Genomic DNA, 16,663 nt, shown 5'->3' with positions numbered 1-16,663 from the left:
TTTTTTTTTGAAAATTTTTATCTACCTGACGTCCATATGGCATATCTTTTTTTTTAACCTAACCTAACCTAAAAGTAAGCAAATTCAACAAATTCATTTTATTCATTGGTTAATACATAAGTTTGAAGTTGGGGGTTGGGAGATTGGAGTGGGGGTTGCTCCTCGATTGACAATTTGAGGAATAATGCCGGAGTTTGTTAAACAAACATTTGTCTTTAATAGATATTTACAGACAAGAGCGTATTCAAACAAAGACAGATACAAGGACAATTAAGTCCAATTGTAGACATAAATTAAACAATGGTAAAATTTAATTTGGCCTACAATTTTTTATATTTTTATAGGTACTATAAGCTGCTTCCCAATAATAGCAAAACTTTTGTTGGAATAAGTATGATAAAGGTGTTATGTTGACAAAAAAATTGCCTGCTCAATATAAAAATGTTTATTATAAACAACAACCTTATAAATAAACTTATCTACTTGATTTGAAAAATCTTCATTACTAGAACAATTAAGAATAATTTTGAATGTATATAATATTCAAGTAAACGTACGCCGGATGAACTTCGCCTTTAAGGATATGTATATCTTTTTTTATGTTGAATTTGTATTTAGAAATATCAAATATCTATCCTTTTCTTTGATTTTAGTACCCTTGTCCCAAGACCTCAATTTTGCTCTCCATTAAATACAGTCTTAATGTTAATTTCCATACTATGACAGAAAAACACCAAATATTCATAATATAAACAAGTGCAATTTTAGCCTAAAGTAAAGCAGCAATAACAAGACACCTATGAAATCAATGTTCACCTATGCATATTTTTAGTAACGTAAGGCAGCACGGACAAGCTATTGTTTTAGAGTACCTTCTCTAGTAAAAATAATATTTTTTTAGTAAAACTTTATTCTCGTTTAAAAGTTTTTGATGTATTATTTCTTTCACTCTGTGTTCATTAGTAAAAAAAAAGTTTAAGGCTAAATAATATAGTCTATTAAAATAAAAATTGAATAATAAATTTATAAATGCAAGAAGGAACATAAAAGATCTTGGTTGAAACAGGTTAAGATATACAAAGTTATCCCTTTTGTAGATCTATATAAATGGTTGTTAAGTTTGTACACTATTAATTTGGAACCATACAATCAAAATTATGTAAAGATACCCATAATTTTTTGAGCTAACAAATAAGATAAAGTGGTTATAAAATGTTAGATACCAATGTAATTATAGCTTCTCTGTCATCTCCCCCCCCCCCCCCCCCAGGATGTAAAACAACTACCTTAAACTTTTATCATTCATTGGCACATTGTGTTTAGTTACATAAAAGTAAAATTTATCAAATTCAGCAGAAGTAGAAGTTATTTCATTATTTTTATGCATATTTTTTTAGGAGGAGATCTTTAGTCGAACAAATTATACCTGCTTTACCTAGATTTATTATATTAACATATTATTGTCGACTATTTTGCATATTATTAAAATATTTGACATGCCAGTATTAAATCTTATTTGCTTGATTCTAACACTGTCTTTTCATTATTTATTTCTACAAGCTTCATTCCAGGGATGTTTAGGAGCACTTTAGGATAGAGGAGGAGTGTATAGTTGACCCTCCATCTTTTTGTGGTAAGTTTTTTAGGAGTGGTTTTCTTCTGGTAGGATGGAGGTACCTTCTCGGAATTTATAAGAAGAAGTCACTGTAAAGGAGATTCATATCGTTTCTGCGTTTAGCGGGATCTTACGCTACCGACAAACATACGGATAGTTTTATAGTTTTTAGGATTATAATAACCATAGAAAAATCAAAAATTCTAAAGTTGATATCACAACAGAACTATAGTTTAACAAGGAGTGAAACATGACAGACAAAGATTAAAATTAGAGGCGTGCACAGGAATATAACTATAGAATGTAAATTCTTGTGTGTGGTTACAAAATTTCTTATTCTATAGTAGTGTTGACACCCCTTAACCCCATCCACACGCACACCTATAGATTAAAGCCTACCTGTAAGTTTTTCATTATCTTCTCTGTTGATGGACAACGAATCTTTTTTCACCTTTTTCTGCAACTTTTGGACTGTCTCTACTTTTCTCTTTATTGAATGCCTAAAGAAACAAGAACCTCAAATAAATCGTCATTTTAAAGTGTGCATGAACTTTAAGTCGGTTTCCTTCAAAGTGACTATTCGAGCAGAGAACCCCCAATATCTAACAACTGACAACTGAAAATAAGGAAAGAGTTTTTTTTATTTTAGGTCAGGTTAGATTTTGGCACCACAGCTATAGGCCCCGCAAGGTTAGTAGTAAAACATAGATAAAACTACCAACCCGTTAAATCATTTTTCTAAATATGGGGGGGGGGGGCTTTGTTCGCTAGCCACTTTAAGGAGAAAGCACCGAATTTTAGTTAAAAATTTACATAAACTCTAACAGAAGTCAACACATGATTCCTAGGTCTTACAGGGCCAGTTACCAAATGATCTTGTGCCATCTATAATGATCGACGATCAAAAAGTTGCACTTTACTGGATCTCAAATGCAGTGTGCATTCATTTCCGCATAAGCATAACATTATCAGATTATCAGAACCGCACAACTGCCGCTTCCCATTTGCTTTACTATAGTGATTTATCAGGAAAAAGCCCTATGATTTATTTATTATTGAGCCTTTTTGCTAATATGAAACACTATGATGATTTGATCTAATGCGGAATTAGATGCACACCCTCAAATGCATGGCATAGAATAGATTCATAGAGACATGGACAAAAATTGCAAAGAAACAAACAAAGAACCATGTTGTAATTCTATGGATTTTTCAAAAATATAATATATTTTAAAAATTCTGTTGTGACTTACTAGCAATAATAGATGATCGATATTATGTACAATATTCTCGTACGTTGATATTATTACAGCAAATAGCGTACAAAGTGATTCAAATAGGGGGGGGGGGACCTTGAGGGTTTTTTCTTATACATTCTTTTAGAGGGTGTTTTTTTTGTACGTCACTGATTACAGCACCATGTATAATTATGTCAAATAGTAATTTAAATAACATTTTTTACGGTGGCTGGGGAGTGCTTCCAAAACAAGTAGCTCAAATCCTCAATTAGACGACAAAAATTTTGCAGCTGCAAAAAAACTTTTGATTATTGTTACATTTAGGTTAAAATAGCAAGATAATAGAATCGAATAGTTTTCTGCTAAAAGACAGACTTTAAGAAAAAAAAACTTTTTTTCTATGTATCTTTGCAAAAAAAAAAGTTTGACACTCTATTGAAATGGTTCAATTTTTCATTCGCTTCTAGGAATTTTCAATTAAAGTGAAGTAATAATTTTGAGTGGGCCGTGCATGCCAATATATTGAAATAAGTTTTTAGTTGCAAATCTACTCTATAAGTGATCATGCCTGTTCTGCCTTCTGTCTGTCTGTAATGCTCTTCGGTTCTCTCCCCGAGTGAAGCTACCATTTTTTTCTTTCTTTCTCTCACCTTACTCTCTCTCTCTCTCTTCTTTATTTCTTCCCTTTACCATTCTATTTATTTCATCCTATTATTTTCTGTGTCATTTCAAACAGCTTTCCTAGTATAGGACGTAATCAACCTTGTTACGTTGTTAAGGATTTCGTCCATAGCCTTTAGGAGCTTTCCTAAAAGTGTATCTAAATTGAAGTGATAAAAAGCTTACATTATATCACTGATATGTTCTTTCGTGGCACAAATGTATGAATACATACATAAATACAAACATCCAGTTACTCCAGTAGTACCATATGAAGAATTATATTCCTCCATCTTACTAAAGTTTCATAACTTCAATATTTAAAATTGAGATATTATTTTATGCACTTTTATTCAAATTGATTTATTTTACAATTTTCTGATTGGAAAAAAATGCGCACAAGATTTTTATGATTATACATGTAGTTGCAAAGTAAAGCTTTTCTAATTTTTTACTTTATATGGCATGCACGTTTGTCTGTTAATAAAATAAGTCAAATCTTAACTATGGAATAAAAAGGGTTATTTGGGTTTTTTCCAGTAAGATCTTAAAAATGGCTAGAATATCTTGTATATTTTTGGGGGAAGGTTTCTAGTTATCTTTATCATAATGTCTAAGAAATGCTACCTATTACATTTTGGATGGTGTTATTCTTGTTTTTTGAAAATTTCCTATTATGCTTACAAGAAAGATTAAAATTGCTGATTTGAAAAGATAGTTTTATTTTAAATTAAAATTCAATATTTTATGTATGATAATTTTGGTATGCATAAATGTACTAGTCTGTAGAGGTGTGTGTTTGATCTTACAGAACAAAGCGGTATTTTATGTATATGAATTTTTAGAGTCATGTCGCATTCTATAAAAATGAATATCAAGAGTTTCAAGTCGATTATTTAACAATTTTTTAAAAAAGTTCAAGAATGATATATTATTTACATTTTATACGATGTTTTTTTAAAGGGTATCTTTGAACTCAATTCAGTCGACTACATGATATTAAATAAAGTGACCATTGCTGACATAATACCAGCATATTCATATTATAATAACATTATGATAATATACTACTTTAAATTTTGGAAGTGACTCTTTTTAAAACATAACAGATATAGTTGGACTTATATACTCTTACATATTGAAGGACAAACCATTATTATATTGGAGCTGCTTTACTAAAAATGTGTACCTGATCTTTTTAAACTCCTTAGAATGTGCCTTCTCCAGTCCTAGCAGTTTCTTCTTAAACTCTTCTGTTTTACTCTTCAGATTATTGTTAATACAGGTACTGAATGCACTGAAAATAATACAGGTATTGTCTATTAATCAGATTATTGTTAATACAGGTACTGAATGCACTGAAAATAATACAGTTTTTGTCAATAAATCACTTAATGTTTATAGCATTTTAACCTGATATATACTAACTGGACAATAAGACCAGATTTTAAAGAAACTACGCCAGGAAAAAAAAGTGCACTACAGATTAAAACTTATGGTATACTTGTCATCAGCTATACAATAGGAGATCTGAGACACATATCTTTTATTTCTTAATTTTAGTGAAGTTGGAGATGAGAAAAAATTACATTTTTACAGGGTTCTTGTCTCATTTTTAGGTTCAATTCAAAAAGGGACGATTAAGTATAAAACCTGTCATAGCCAGCCCTGGGTAAACTAAAGATAAGTGTAAGCTACGGTTAGGAATATGTGTCTGACATCTGTAAAAGGACATATATATAGAGCTCACACCAAAACATAGTTGAATTTCATCTTTCTACAAACAAAAAATAAAGCAAAAATGGAGCCAAGCTAACAACAACAATTCTCATTCTTTATAATAACATTTTATTGTTGTCCTTAGCCTTGCACTGTGCCCAACCTTGCCAAATTGACTATTTAGCTTGCAATTGGTACATAAAAGTATAGTAACATTGCCCTTCAATTCATGAAGGCGTACTCAGGAGTTAGACAAATATTTGTCACTTTAGAAAAGGCTGTAGTAATCCTTTTTTCTTAACGATTTTAAACGAATTCTTTAAAGAATAGATTGCTTTAAACTCAATCTGCTATTTTTTTTAGATTTATTTACAAAACTATTTACAAAATTTTATATTCCTTTCCTTAAATTTTTAAATACTATCTGAAAAATATCAGTATAAAACACTAATTTACAAAAAAAAACAGCTCTTGCTTTTTTTGTTGTTGGCATGTTATTGCTGCGCTACATATCGTCATTAATAGCCTTGTTCTCCCCCCACATTTGTTTAGTATACGCCCTTGTTCATAACCATCTTATATTTCAATTTGACCAAAGCTTTTGATGATCCTATCCAATAAATCTTGCTTCAATTTCCTCACAAACTACCTACTTTATTTGTAAACCCCTTTTCTCTTTTAGAATTATAATTTAGATTCACATACAAGTTGAGTAATATGCCAAAAGTAGGTCTTTTTCGCGCATTTTTGAGTCTTGATCATTGGTAAAATATGAATTTCTTAGATTTAAGTAAATTTTGATTCAACCACACATTACATGAAATGTAAAGGTTAAAGATTTTAGTGAAATTGAGATTAAAAACAGAGTTGTATTAAGAGTTTTTATATAAATAAGTTTACTTTATAAACCAGATGGAATTTATAAAGTGTACTTGGTGGAAGGGATGGTCTACATTAAGAATAAAGAAAAATATTTTGCCAATCTTTGCAGTATACACACACACACACACACTAATACACCCAAAAATTATCACATACACACACACACACACACACACACACACACACTAACACACCCCTACAGTTAATGCAAAAATATAATTTATTAACCTAAAATATCTAAATCATCAATAATACTTCAACCCTTTCCAATTGGTTTCCAGGATTTTTTTAAAAGGCTAGGTTAAAAAAAATCTATTTTTATGCTCTCCTGAAAAGAATGTTCATATTCATAAAATTATTATTTAGCTCTAGGGTAAAAAACGATTTAAATATTGAGCCAAAGATATTTCAAACAAATTTAGTTTATGTGGTTAACTGTAATGAAAATGGAATATTTGTCACCCTGTTCTCACTGAACGATAAAGTTTAAGGTAGGTTAATCAAAAAAACCACACTGCTATTATGTTTTTGATGTAGAAAACTGTTACGCTGTAAGGAATATAATATTGTATTTCCAAAATCGCCAAGAATATTTCATCGAATGCTTTGTTTATTCTAAAGCACATCGAAAAACGTTTTAAATATTTTTTTCATATTGTATAAAAACAGTCTTACAGTACATCAATTTAACAATAAGCTGTTGCGACAAAAAATACAGAGGCAACAATAAGCTGCTAAACATTGGCAAACTAAATCACTAGATTAGAAAATTGGATGTGCCACTAGCCTAGTTCAAAATAAATAAAGAAAGATTATAAACTTATTTGTGCACATACCAACAAGCCTGGTTCAAAAAAATGAAAACGGATTATAGATAGAAAGTATTTATACCCACCCATTAGCCTCGTTCAAAATAAAGGGAAAAATATTAGGAAGTTAGATAAGCATATAACATTATTGATAATGCACAAAACAGTTTCAAAATAAATAAATAAAATTCATATAAATACTTGCATCAGATTAAGAACTACACTTTAGCTTGGTTCAAAATAAGAGAGATACTAGAAAGTATTATGTGAACACTGAACATAGCCTGGTTCGTCTGGTTGAAAATATATAAGTAAAACTTGAAACATTTTTCTTTAAAGTGTTTTTATTCTCTTTAATCATGAATATCTCTAATGTGAAATGTTTTAAAGGAAGTTTTGTACAATTTTGTAGTTTCGCAAAAACAAACTATAGTATTTTGAGTATGGCTAATAAGAAAAGGCTTAATGCAGACTGGTGCACATTCAATCCCGCATACGATTGTATTTAATATTCGCATAAATACATAGTATCAAAGATATTAGAAGGGGTGTTTATGAAGACAGAGAAGTAAGTTAAAGGGAAAAGTTTGTGCTATCATTATGGGTACATGGCGTTTCTATAATCGGCAGAAATGCCTCTAGATGTAATAACCTCTGCCAAAAATACAGTCATACTTAAAGTAACTTCTATAAATACATTTAACACTGCCATTTTTACATTCAAATTGTCAATTATACATCTATTTCTTGCAAAATTTACATCTAAACTTCTTGATATGTAATTCTGCAATTCTGCTGATTGAATAATGTGAAACATGTGTTGAAATGAATAAACACCATATGTACTGCATTAACTTATATTTACAATATCCAGGTTCTAACCCATTTATGTTCAAGGTCACCTACATTTTGCTGTGCAGCAATCCGCATAAAGTAGTAAGCTTTTCGTCTGTAGTTAAAGATCTCGCTGAACCGCTGATCCGATAAGTTCTCCTTTACAGTGAAGGTTTAGGAAAGTTTTTTTTTTACTTTTTATGGGTGGAATTTTTTTATTTTGATAAAACTTAAATTGAAAATGGTGGTATGAAATTTCTCCTCCCCACCTTAAAGGCCCCAAGAAGCCTCTATTTTTATTTTTAAAAAGGCATAACAGTACTTCCGACGGTTTTACTATACGTCACTTAGCAAATTGATTACAGAGTAGCTGCGCTACTAAAAATGATTGAGAACTAACATATGTTTAGAATTACAGACATTTTATATAATCAATAATAACAACATATAAAAATATTCAAAATGTTCGCACAGCGACAATTAATCTTAAGTTTACATTCAAAAGTAATCTTTATATGTCAAGCTCAAGATATTACTAACCAATGGACCGACATGGTTCCTTTTTGCAGTGAAGCTTTATTCAACATCAGGTACCTTACCCTTGTTCTAACAAATGCCCCTAGAGGCCTATTGGGGCTATTCAGCTAGTTAACAATTAAAAAACAAATACGTCTATAGGTAGTACATCTACACCAAACGGTAGATATGTTTAACATCATCTGTGGAATTTCAAACTTTTTTGCATTTTTTGTGTGGTGATTTATATGACAAATATTGCAGACAAATAATCTTTTCATTGCACGGCCAGTTTCAAGAAGTAATAACCAAAAATTTGCATATGTTTAAAGCCAAGGCATTCCCCCTTGCCTTACTATTCATGGCAAATATCTAACATAGTATTAATTGATTATTAGAATACACGTCTCATTCTGACAGGATGTTAAATTTGAAATATTGAGAAAACAATATCAATATTTTAAATTTATTTCTTAAACATTTCCTTTTTATAATATTCTATATTAAAATTAGAGTAAAATGAAAAACCCAGGAAGGGAGGGTACAATGGACTGTAAATTACCCTGTTACTCAAAGTTTTATACCCACAATAACTTATTCGTGGGCACAAAAATTTTGGGTGCTTTTATTGGATGTTGATTAGTTGGTTTCAAACTAGCAGTGTCCACACTTTTCAACCTTTAATTGTAATCTACATTAGGAGAAATTTGGCTTATCATCACTGGGTATGCATACAAATATATCGTCCATTGCCTTATCTCTTAACATCCCGGGATAAACAAAACAAACATTTAAAATATTAGAATAAGTTTAAATATGTTTCTTAGAATAAAAAACAAAGTTTAGATAAACATTTCGACGCTATTGGCTGATATTCAAAGACCAAATTGAAAGTCGGAACAGGGTCCCCTTCCTATGGATAGAATTACATATAGCCCGTGATCCCTTATTATTTCATTTTAATTTACAAAGTTTATAAATTAGCCCTAACCCTGCGGGCCTAACCTGACCTTACCTTGTTAAAGCATGTAGATATGATTCTAAAGTTCTATTGTGGAGATAAACTTGGGATAAACAATGTCCAATGTCTTTGCTGGAACCTAATAAAAAACATTGAATAGTTAATTATCGCATCGTATTATAGACAGCTTTCCATGAATATTAAATTGAAAATTTGGCGTTATCCTCTTAGAAAATCCCCCCCCCCCCCCCCCCGACTACCGACGAACAACTATTTTAGGTTAGGTTAGGTTTTAGGCTAGGGAGCCGAGCGCTGCGGCTAGGCAGGCAAGGGGGCCGAGCGCTGCAGCTAGGCAGGCAAGGGAGCCGAGCGCTGCGGCTAGGCAGGCTAGGGAGCCGAGCGCTGCGGCCAGAGTTCATAGTTCGTTATAATTTTCATTTCAATATTCGTGGAAAATTGTCAATAATACGAGGCAATACATGATTTATCAGAAAGGCTGAGAACCAGTTATAATCCAGCGGATAATGATCGGTATCGAAGCCATACTGGAAAATAGAACAATGAAGTAGCGTATGATACAGTATGAGTAGATTATTTTGGGAACTTGATACTTTTAAATTCTTTGAATAGATAAATAATATAAGGACAAATTATCAGTTTCAACAAGAATTGTTAATGAATCACAGAGTATGATATGTCACTACACAGCACGCAATCCAAGCAATTTATGTTTTATTTTGATCTGCCAAAAGCAATAAATATTCCAACAGCTCTGAGTAACAAACCAACTGACGGATGTACATACAAACAATAATTATATGATTGCTTCGTTACTCACAAAATCTAGGACCTTTTTCTAATGATGTTGTCATGGTCAAAATTGGGCAAAAAATATATTTAATGTAAACATTTTAAGTAATTTCATGCATAGTTTTCTATGATTTGTTTATAAGGCTTAAATGTTAATTGGAGCAAGGATAATTTTGTACATTAGCAAAGCAGCATAAGCAATATGTTAAAGAACAGTAAACTATAATGTAATAACGAGAAAATCTTGTGATATACTGTGTAAATGTAAGGTTTAAATGATAGAGCGATGACTTTCATAATCAAGTATGTATTAATGGTCTAAGATTTTTAGATAAATTTAATTATCTAATAAGTAATTTACGTAAAACATATCTTAGTTTGAAAGGGAACCAAATAGTTAAAGAGAATTATTTGGTAAAATTGAAAGTATGGAAAATATCATAACAGAAGTATAGTTGAGCAAATAAAACACATCAATCCCCCAAAAAAGTTTTATAGTAGTTTTTGCAGTTTTGTTATTACATTCAGTTAGACCTATGTAATTTGTAACCTTTCCTTTAAAATTAAATCAAAAACATTCATAATAATTAATGAATATAAAAGAATCTTATTTTTGGCAAGAATTACTTTGAATTCGAATATGTATGAATAACTTTCATTGAAAATTTAAATTTACATGTTTTTAAGTAAGTAAAAACTATGCATATTTGCCCAACTAAAATAATGTAAATATCAATTAGCAGGATGTAATATTAACAAGGATGACAACATTCATAATAACAAAAATGTTTGGGAATTACAAAAAAAAATATTTTTATCGAAAGTCAAAAATCAAGTTTAATAACAGCTATTTTATTTTATTTATATTCTGTTTTTTATGTCTAAAAAGTGTTCTTATAAATATAATTGTCCTTTATTTAAAAAATATTTTTCTCTGTGTTTGTTTGTGTAAAGTTCTGACAAACAAAAATATCAGAAAATGCCCCGAGAACTGTGCGGAAAAAAGAGCCATAGAATAGAGATGGAATTTTTACAAAAGAGCTACTCTTAAAGTCACGTACTTATGTGTGATGGTCATTCGGTTTTTTGTCATTTATCAGGAAACTTAAAGACAAACAACGATAAATTGGTTTACACCTTATAATGATAAAAAAAAAGTGAATTATAAAAATTTTGGTAAAACCAACCAATCAATTTTTAGGCCAACATTCAATAAATGTGTTTCCAATATCCTTTATCATCTATATTCTATTGTTTCCATCCTTCCTTAGATATAACGATGCTTTTATACAAATAGCTCCACAATTAAGTCGAATACGGTCAGTCAGCCGAATATTTCCTATTTACAGCATGGATACAAAATAGAACAAAGCAATGTTTTCAAATTTTGTGACAAAAGCTCTATTATATTCCTCAATTTATTGTCTTCTCTTTACAAACACATTATTAGAAAACCCATTAAAATAAAAGGTTCTTGAGTCTTTTTTTTGGGAAATTCAAAGATGGGACACTTGTTTGACCAAAGATGATAATGTCCATATCTAGCACAACTGTCAGACAAACAAAAACCTTTATTTTATAAGATTTCATAAGATTATTAATGATCTGTCTTACAAATATGTTACATTTAGTGATTGAATGACCATGTACCAAAGAGCTGTTACTTCGCTTTTTATGAACAAAATTATCCTTGTTTTTTTTAGAATATCTTGCTCGATCCCCTAAAAGAAATTTAGCTAAGTAAATAACTTTTGGGTAAAAGCCTTAAGCAATAGAAATTAAAAGCAGTAATTTTACATTACAAATTGGAATGTTTGTATTTAAATTAAAGACAAAATTATATTAATTGTTTAAAATCGTTTTTGGGGTACATATCATTTTGTCTTTAACTTTTTCGTCAGTCAGAATATGGTGAGGTGTGCAGTATATTTTTGGTCATTATATCTTTAATATCGGACATGTCGATATCATTTAGGTTATGACCACTCTAATTCAGTACCATGAAAGACAGGAATGATGTTTAGCCAACAAGCGAAATATTTCTAAAATGATATTGGGGGGAGGGGGGCGGAGGGTTTGCAAAAATAAAGGTCGCCTTTACTACAAAGCAGTGCCTCCAAAAATCAGCTGAAATTACCAAATATTTTTTCGAATTAATCCATTTGTTGGTTAAAAAGTAATTGTATAACGTTGTGACATGACGTATAATACGTACACACATCCTCATTGTATAGAAAAGCTTTGTTTATCAAAACATACTGACATACATAAAAGAGAAGCTTCTCTATAATTAAAACTTACTGTGTGAGTTAGTTGCTCTGATGGCTATGGCATTGAAACTGTCCAGTACTACTGCAAGCGTTTTACTCATCCCTCTGTGGCATTTGTATATAATAGATAGAGAAAAAATAAAATATATTGTTTATCTGACTGTCTGTTTACGATTCTTACTCTATACCTACACGAATCTTTCTATTTAGCTATCTATCTAACCATCTCTGTATCTACTTTGATATCTAGCTATCTAACTTTTTAACTATATGTCTCAGCATGTCTGTTTGTCTGCATGTTTGCATGTCTGTCAGTCTGTCTATCTATTCGTCTATCTGTCTATCTATATAAATTAATCAATTTGTATAAGCTAATTTTTTGAATATTTCTTTTTGATGAGCCAAAATATTCAAAAATTCCTTAATTTTAAGGCTTAATATTATATTAATCAACTTTCAATCGTTCAAATGGGATATAATTTTCAGCTGTCGGTATTAATCCTTAAACATTGAAGCGAGCATTATATTATGCAATAAATTATGTGTGAAAGAGAGAAAAACAAAAGAAGAATATTTTTCAGGGTATAGACATGAATTCTAAAAACTATCATTATCAGTAAAAGAGTAGTTTTTCGCCTAGTCATTCGATGTTTTTAAAACTTTTTATAGCTTCTAATCAAAGACTACGTTTCAATTCTGACTTTTATTCTATGATATAAAGTAGTTAGTTTTTTTGTCTGAAGCTAAAAATCTCGAAAATTGAATGTACTTTTCACGGACACTTTGTAAATGTCTTGCAGTGGTTTTAGGCTATTTTCCTAACATCCACGACATCCCCCAGAGAATAGGGACAATAACTACCCAGCTAAACTTTCTTCAAAAAGGTAGCATGCTACGTTGTTTGATATCGTTGGCGATAAACGTTGGAAAATCGGACTTTCAAGATAAGGTAGCATGCGAGTTCGCCATCGATATCGTAGCAGAGTAGCATAAAGTAATGCTGCTCTCTATTCGGTTCTTTCTATAGCAAAAAAGCCTCTCAGATCTTTTTTTCACTTCTTTTATTTTTATCCTCTCTCTCTCTCACTCTGCTACGATATCGATGGCAAACTTGCATGCTACCTTTTGCTTGAAAGGCTAATTTTCCAACCTTTATCGCCAAATTAGGTGTTAATTCATGGCAAATGGTATTCGAGGTAGCATAGGAATCGGTTCATATATTGCACGAGCTCGAAGGCGACTCTATGGCGAAATATCTTGCTGGGTAGTAAATAAATCCCTTTTGTTTCATTGAATTTTAATCTAAATTTGTATTATTTACTACATTAAAGAGGAAGATAAGTAAATGCCTTTAATTTGCATAGACAAACATACTATAATTGCAAAGAAGAAAATATTTTTGAACACTTGTAACTGTCCTAGAGCTATTTTTTCACAAAACACATTCAATGAATATGTAAATTGGGTTAGTCATGGGGAAATAAAATGCTTATCACTTTACAGCCCCGCAGGGACAGCCGCCGCCAGCTGCATGTGTTTTGGCTGCTGCAAAAAGCTTCGTGTTTGTGACTTTAGTTGAATCCAAGTAAAAATTAAAGACTTTAACAGTGGTCATTCCTGCTGTTTTGTCATTAATAATCATACTTTGAACCAGTATGTATATCAGCCAGTACATAATTTCATTTAAATTAATTCAAATAAATTGGATAGGACCTAAACGAACTTTATACCAATTAAAAATTTAAAATTAACAAGATAAAAATATACACATGCGAATTGCAAAATTTGCAAGTTCTAAAACAAGCATAAAAATCATAGATGCAATTATGCATAAGTAGAAATCTATTTTACAGAACTATTTGTAAAATCCTAAATATATCTTATATATTATTATTTTATGAATGACTGCAAAAAAAATCTTTTTTCTTTTAAAAATTGGGTTTTTTTTAATCATAGGAAAAATGTGTGTTGCCCAACTTTTGAGTGTCAAATTTACAGTTTGGGAAACTTTCTATTATTCATTAGCAATTTAAAAATAAAAGAGAGAATCTACTTTTCCATAAATGGAATTAAATGAGGAGACGGCAAATGTAAAACCAGCATCTTGTATTAGGTAAGAAATAACTAATGTTTTATGGAAAATAGCGGTTATTTTTAATTTTAAGCTTTTTCCTTAAAACTAGCTAGCTCTACTTATGAAGAGTAACATAAGCAAACTTGTTATTTTCAAATGTTACGGTTAAACTCAGAAGGAAATTTGCATATTTTGTAGCTGACAAATAAACTACACATAGTGTTTATGCCAATTGTCCGATTGTCGGGTACTGACTAAAATATGTAAATAATTTGCCATGTTAATGAATTTCACCCTAAAGCGACCAATTGGAGCCCCCCATATCTCCTTCCTATATATTTTACAATCTCAAAAATTTATTTTTAGCTTCAACCATACTTGAGTATCATATTTAACCTAATCTAATCTATCAAAGAAAATTATAAATACTTCTTTTTAAGATTCAATAATAAGTGGGTGAAATGAAGTCGGGGATAGATTATGTGGGGTGAATAATGAGTGCCCCACTCGCAAATAGAGGGATGGTAATAATTGACATGCTAATATGGACACCTTAATTAAAATACAACAAATTTCTTTCCAATTATGGACATAAGAAATCTTTTTGCCATTAGCTTTTTCACTAAATAAAATAAACCCAAATTTCTTTTATTTTTTTCTTTAATTAAAGCATTGTAGTGTTCACCAACCACAGTAATAGCAATACATTTTGTTTGAAAATGATTCTTTTTTCTTGAAAAACTCTAGTGTAAATTTATATTTGTAAGGCGTCTATGTTATGTAAATTTATTTCTCAACATTAATATAGGCCCAAAATTTGTATTTTACATAATTTTTGCAAAATTTTATGTAAATTGTTGATTTTTGAAATAAAAAACAAATAAATTTGCAAATTCCTCAAAACATATCAGGAACCACATAAAACCCTCCCTCTTTCGCCATCTTATTTAAAGAAAGAAACTGCGCAGAAACAATCCAAATACGTTATTGGCTAAAACATGTACACATGTTGGTTCTAAAAGGCAGTAATTCTATAATTTCATTTGTAACTCAGCTCTAAATTGTTAGATTACTTAATTAATGCTTTGCCTAGGGTAATTAAATAGACCAAAAATTTCGTGGATTGTATTATTGAATTAAATAAAATATCACTAAATATAAACAACAATCTTTGTCTGATAGGAATTTTTCTTTAAGTTTTATGGATTATTAGGTTTGCTTAAATATCTAGGGTAATGAATCTATTTCTATAGTTTTTACACTTCTTCTAGAAAATGAATAAAAATCCTTGATAGATCAATAATTATCAAATCAATCAATTGTCAAATGAAGATCATATGCGAATTATTTCAATTTTTTCAAAAAAGCATTACATGTCACATTATATAAATGTTTTAATTTTTTAAAAAAAAATATGTAATGAAAACTAAAATCAGATTTATTTTTTTATGTTTGTAAAATCAAAAGTCAATTGGAAACAAGGATATTAATATTCAAAATAAGTGAAATACTGTAAAAAGCGAGGACGTCCAAGAGAATTTGGAGATTTACCCCTCCCCCTGCATAGGAGGTAATAAAAGTAAATTTTGAAAAAAAAACTGTAAAAACACCAAAAACTTTTTCCAGCAGCTCAATTAATATCAGAAATTTTTTTTTTAAATTCAAAATCTATCAAACAAGTAAATTACAAGTAAAGTAAGCAAATGTATGGACTTTCCAAGAAATAGAAAAACTACGATTCTAACAAAGTGATTTCTTTCAGAAAAATAGTGCTGTGTAAATATCAAGTTGGAGAAAAGTTTTATCACAAAAACTAGTAATCAATGTAGTTGGGAAATTATGTTTGTATAGCTTTGTAGATTAATTTTGAAATAAAAATTCCTATTTAAAACTAATTACAAGTATTTTTTCATAAGAGGTCCGTCTGTAACTGACGGTAACTTTTAAATGCATAAACTGCTTTGAATTATAAATAGGTTTTCAGTGATTTATTAACAATGCTAGCTATCAGCATGTTATTTCTAAATTATTAAGTACAAATTATTAATCTAGTGATTTTACCTCTCCCTTTATTAGTAAATATTTTATAAAAAAAAACTTTTATTTTTCTTACTGTTTGTTTGTCTTTCTGTCTACTTTCTTTAACTAAGACAATCTTTGCAGATTTTTTAGTCTTCTTTAACTATTTTTCTTTCTATCTTTTTTTATCAATTATCTATCTATTAGTCTGACTGTCGGCCTTTATGTTTGTCTGTCTAACCCAGTCTGTCTGTTT

General features: G+C 30.1%; 1 protein-coding gene across 2 annotated transcripts in view; it reads right to left on the bottom strand.

Annotated features, from left to right (window-relative positions):
- Positions 1–12,416, bottom strand: part of LOC145322361 (uncharacterized) — a 70,076-nt gene extending 57,660 nt beyond the window's left edge. For both annotated transcript variants that reach the window (XM_080164339.1, XM_080164340.1), the window contains exons 1-4: positions 12,346–12,416; positions 9,289–9,373; positions 4,703–4,810; positions 2,015–2,115 (exon numbers count right to left, since the gene is read on the bottom strand). In XM_080164339.1, coding sequence (XP_080020465.1) covers positions 2,015–2,115; positions 4,703–4,810; positions 9,289–9,373; positions 12,346–12,415 — 364 coding nt within the window. In that variant the 5' untranslated portion in view covers position 12,416. The remainder of the gene's footprint in view (positions 1–2,014; positions 2,116–4,702; positions 4,811–9,288; positions 9,374–12,345) is intronic.
- Positions 12,417–16,663: the final 4,247 nt, after the last annotated feature.

Source organism: Acartia tonsa, chromosome 6 (assembly GCF_053477335.1).
Source record: "Acartia tonsa isolate MP-2025a chromosome 6, ASM5347733v1, whole genome shotgun sequence".
Taxonomy (NCBI): Eukaryota; Metazoa; Arthropoda; class Copepoda; order Calanoida; family Acartiidae; genus Acartia; species Acartia tonsa.
Note: the sequence above shows the minus strand (reverse complement) of the source record. Positions and strands in the feature narration are given on the sequence as shown.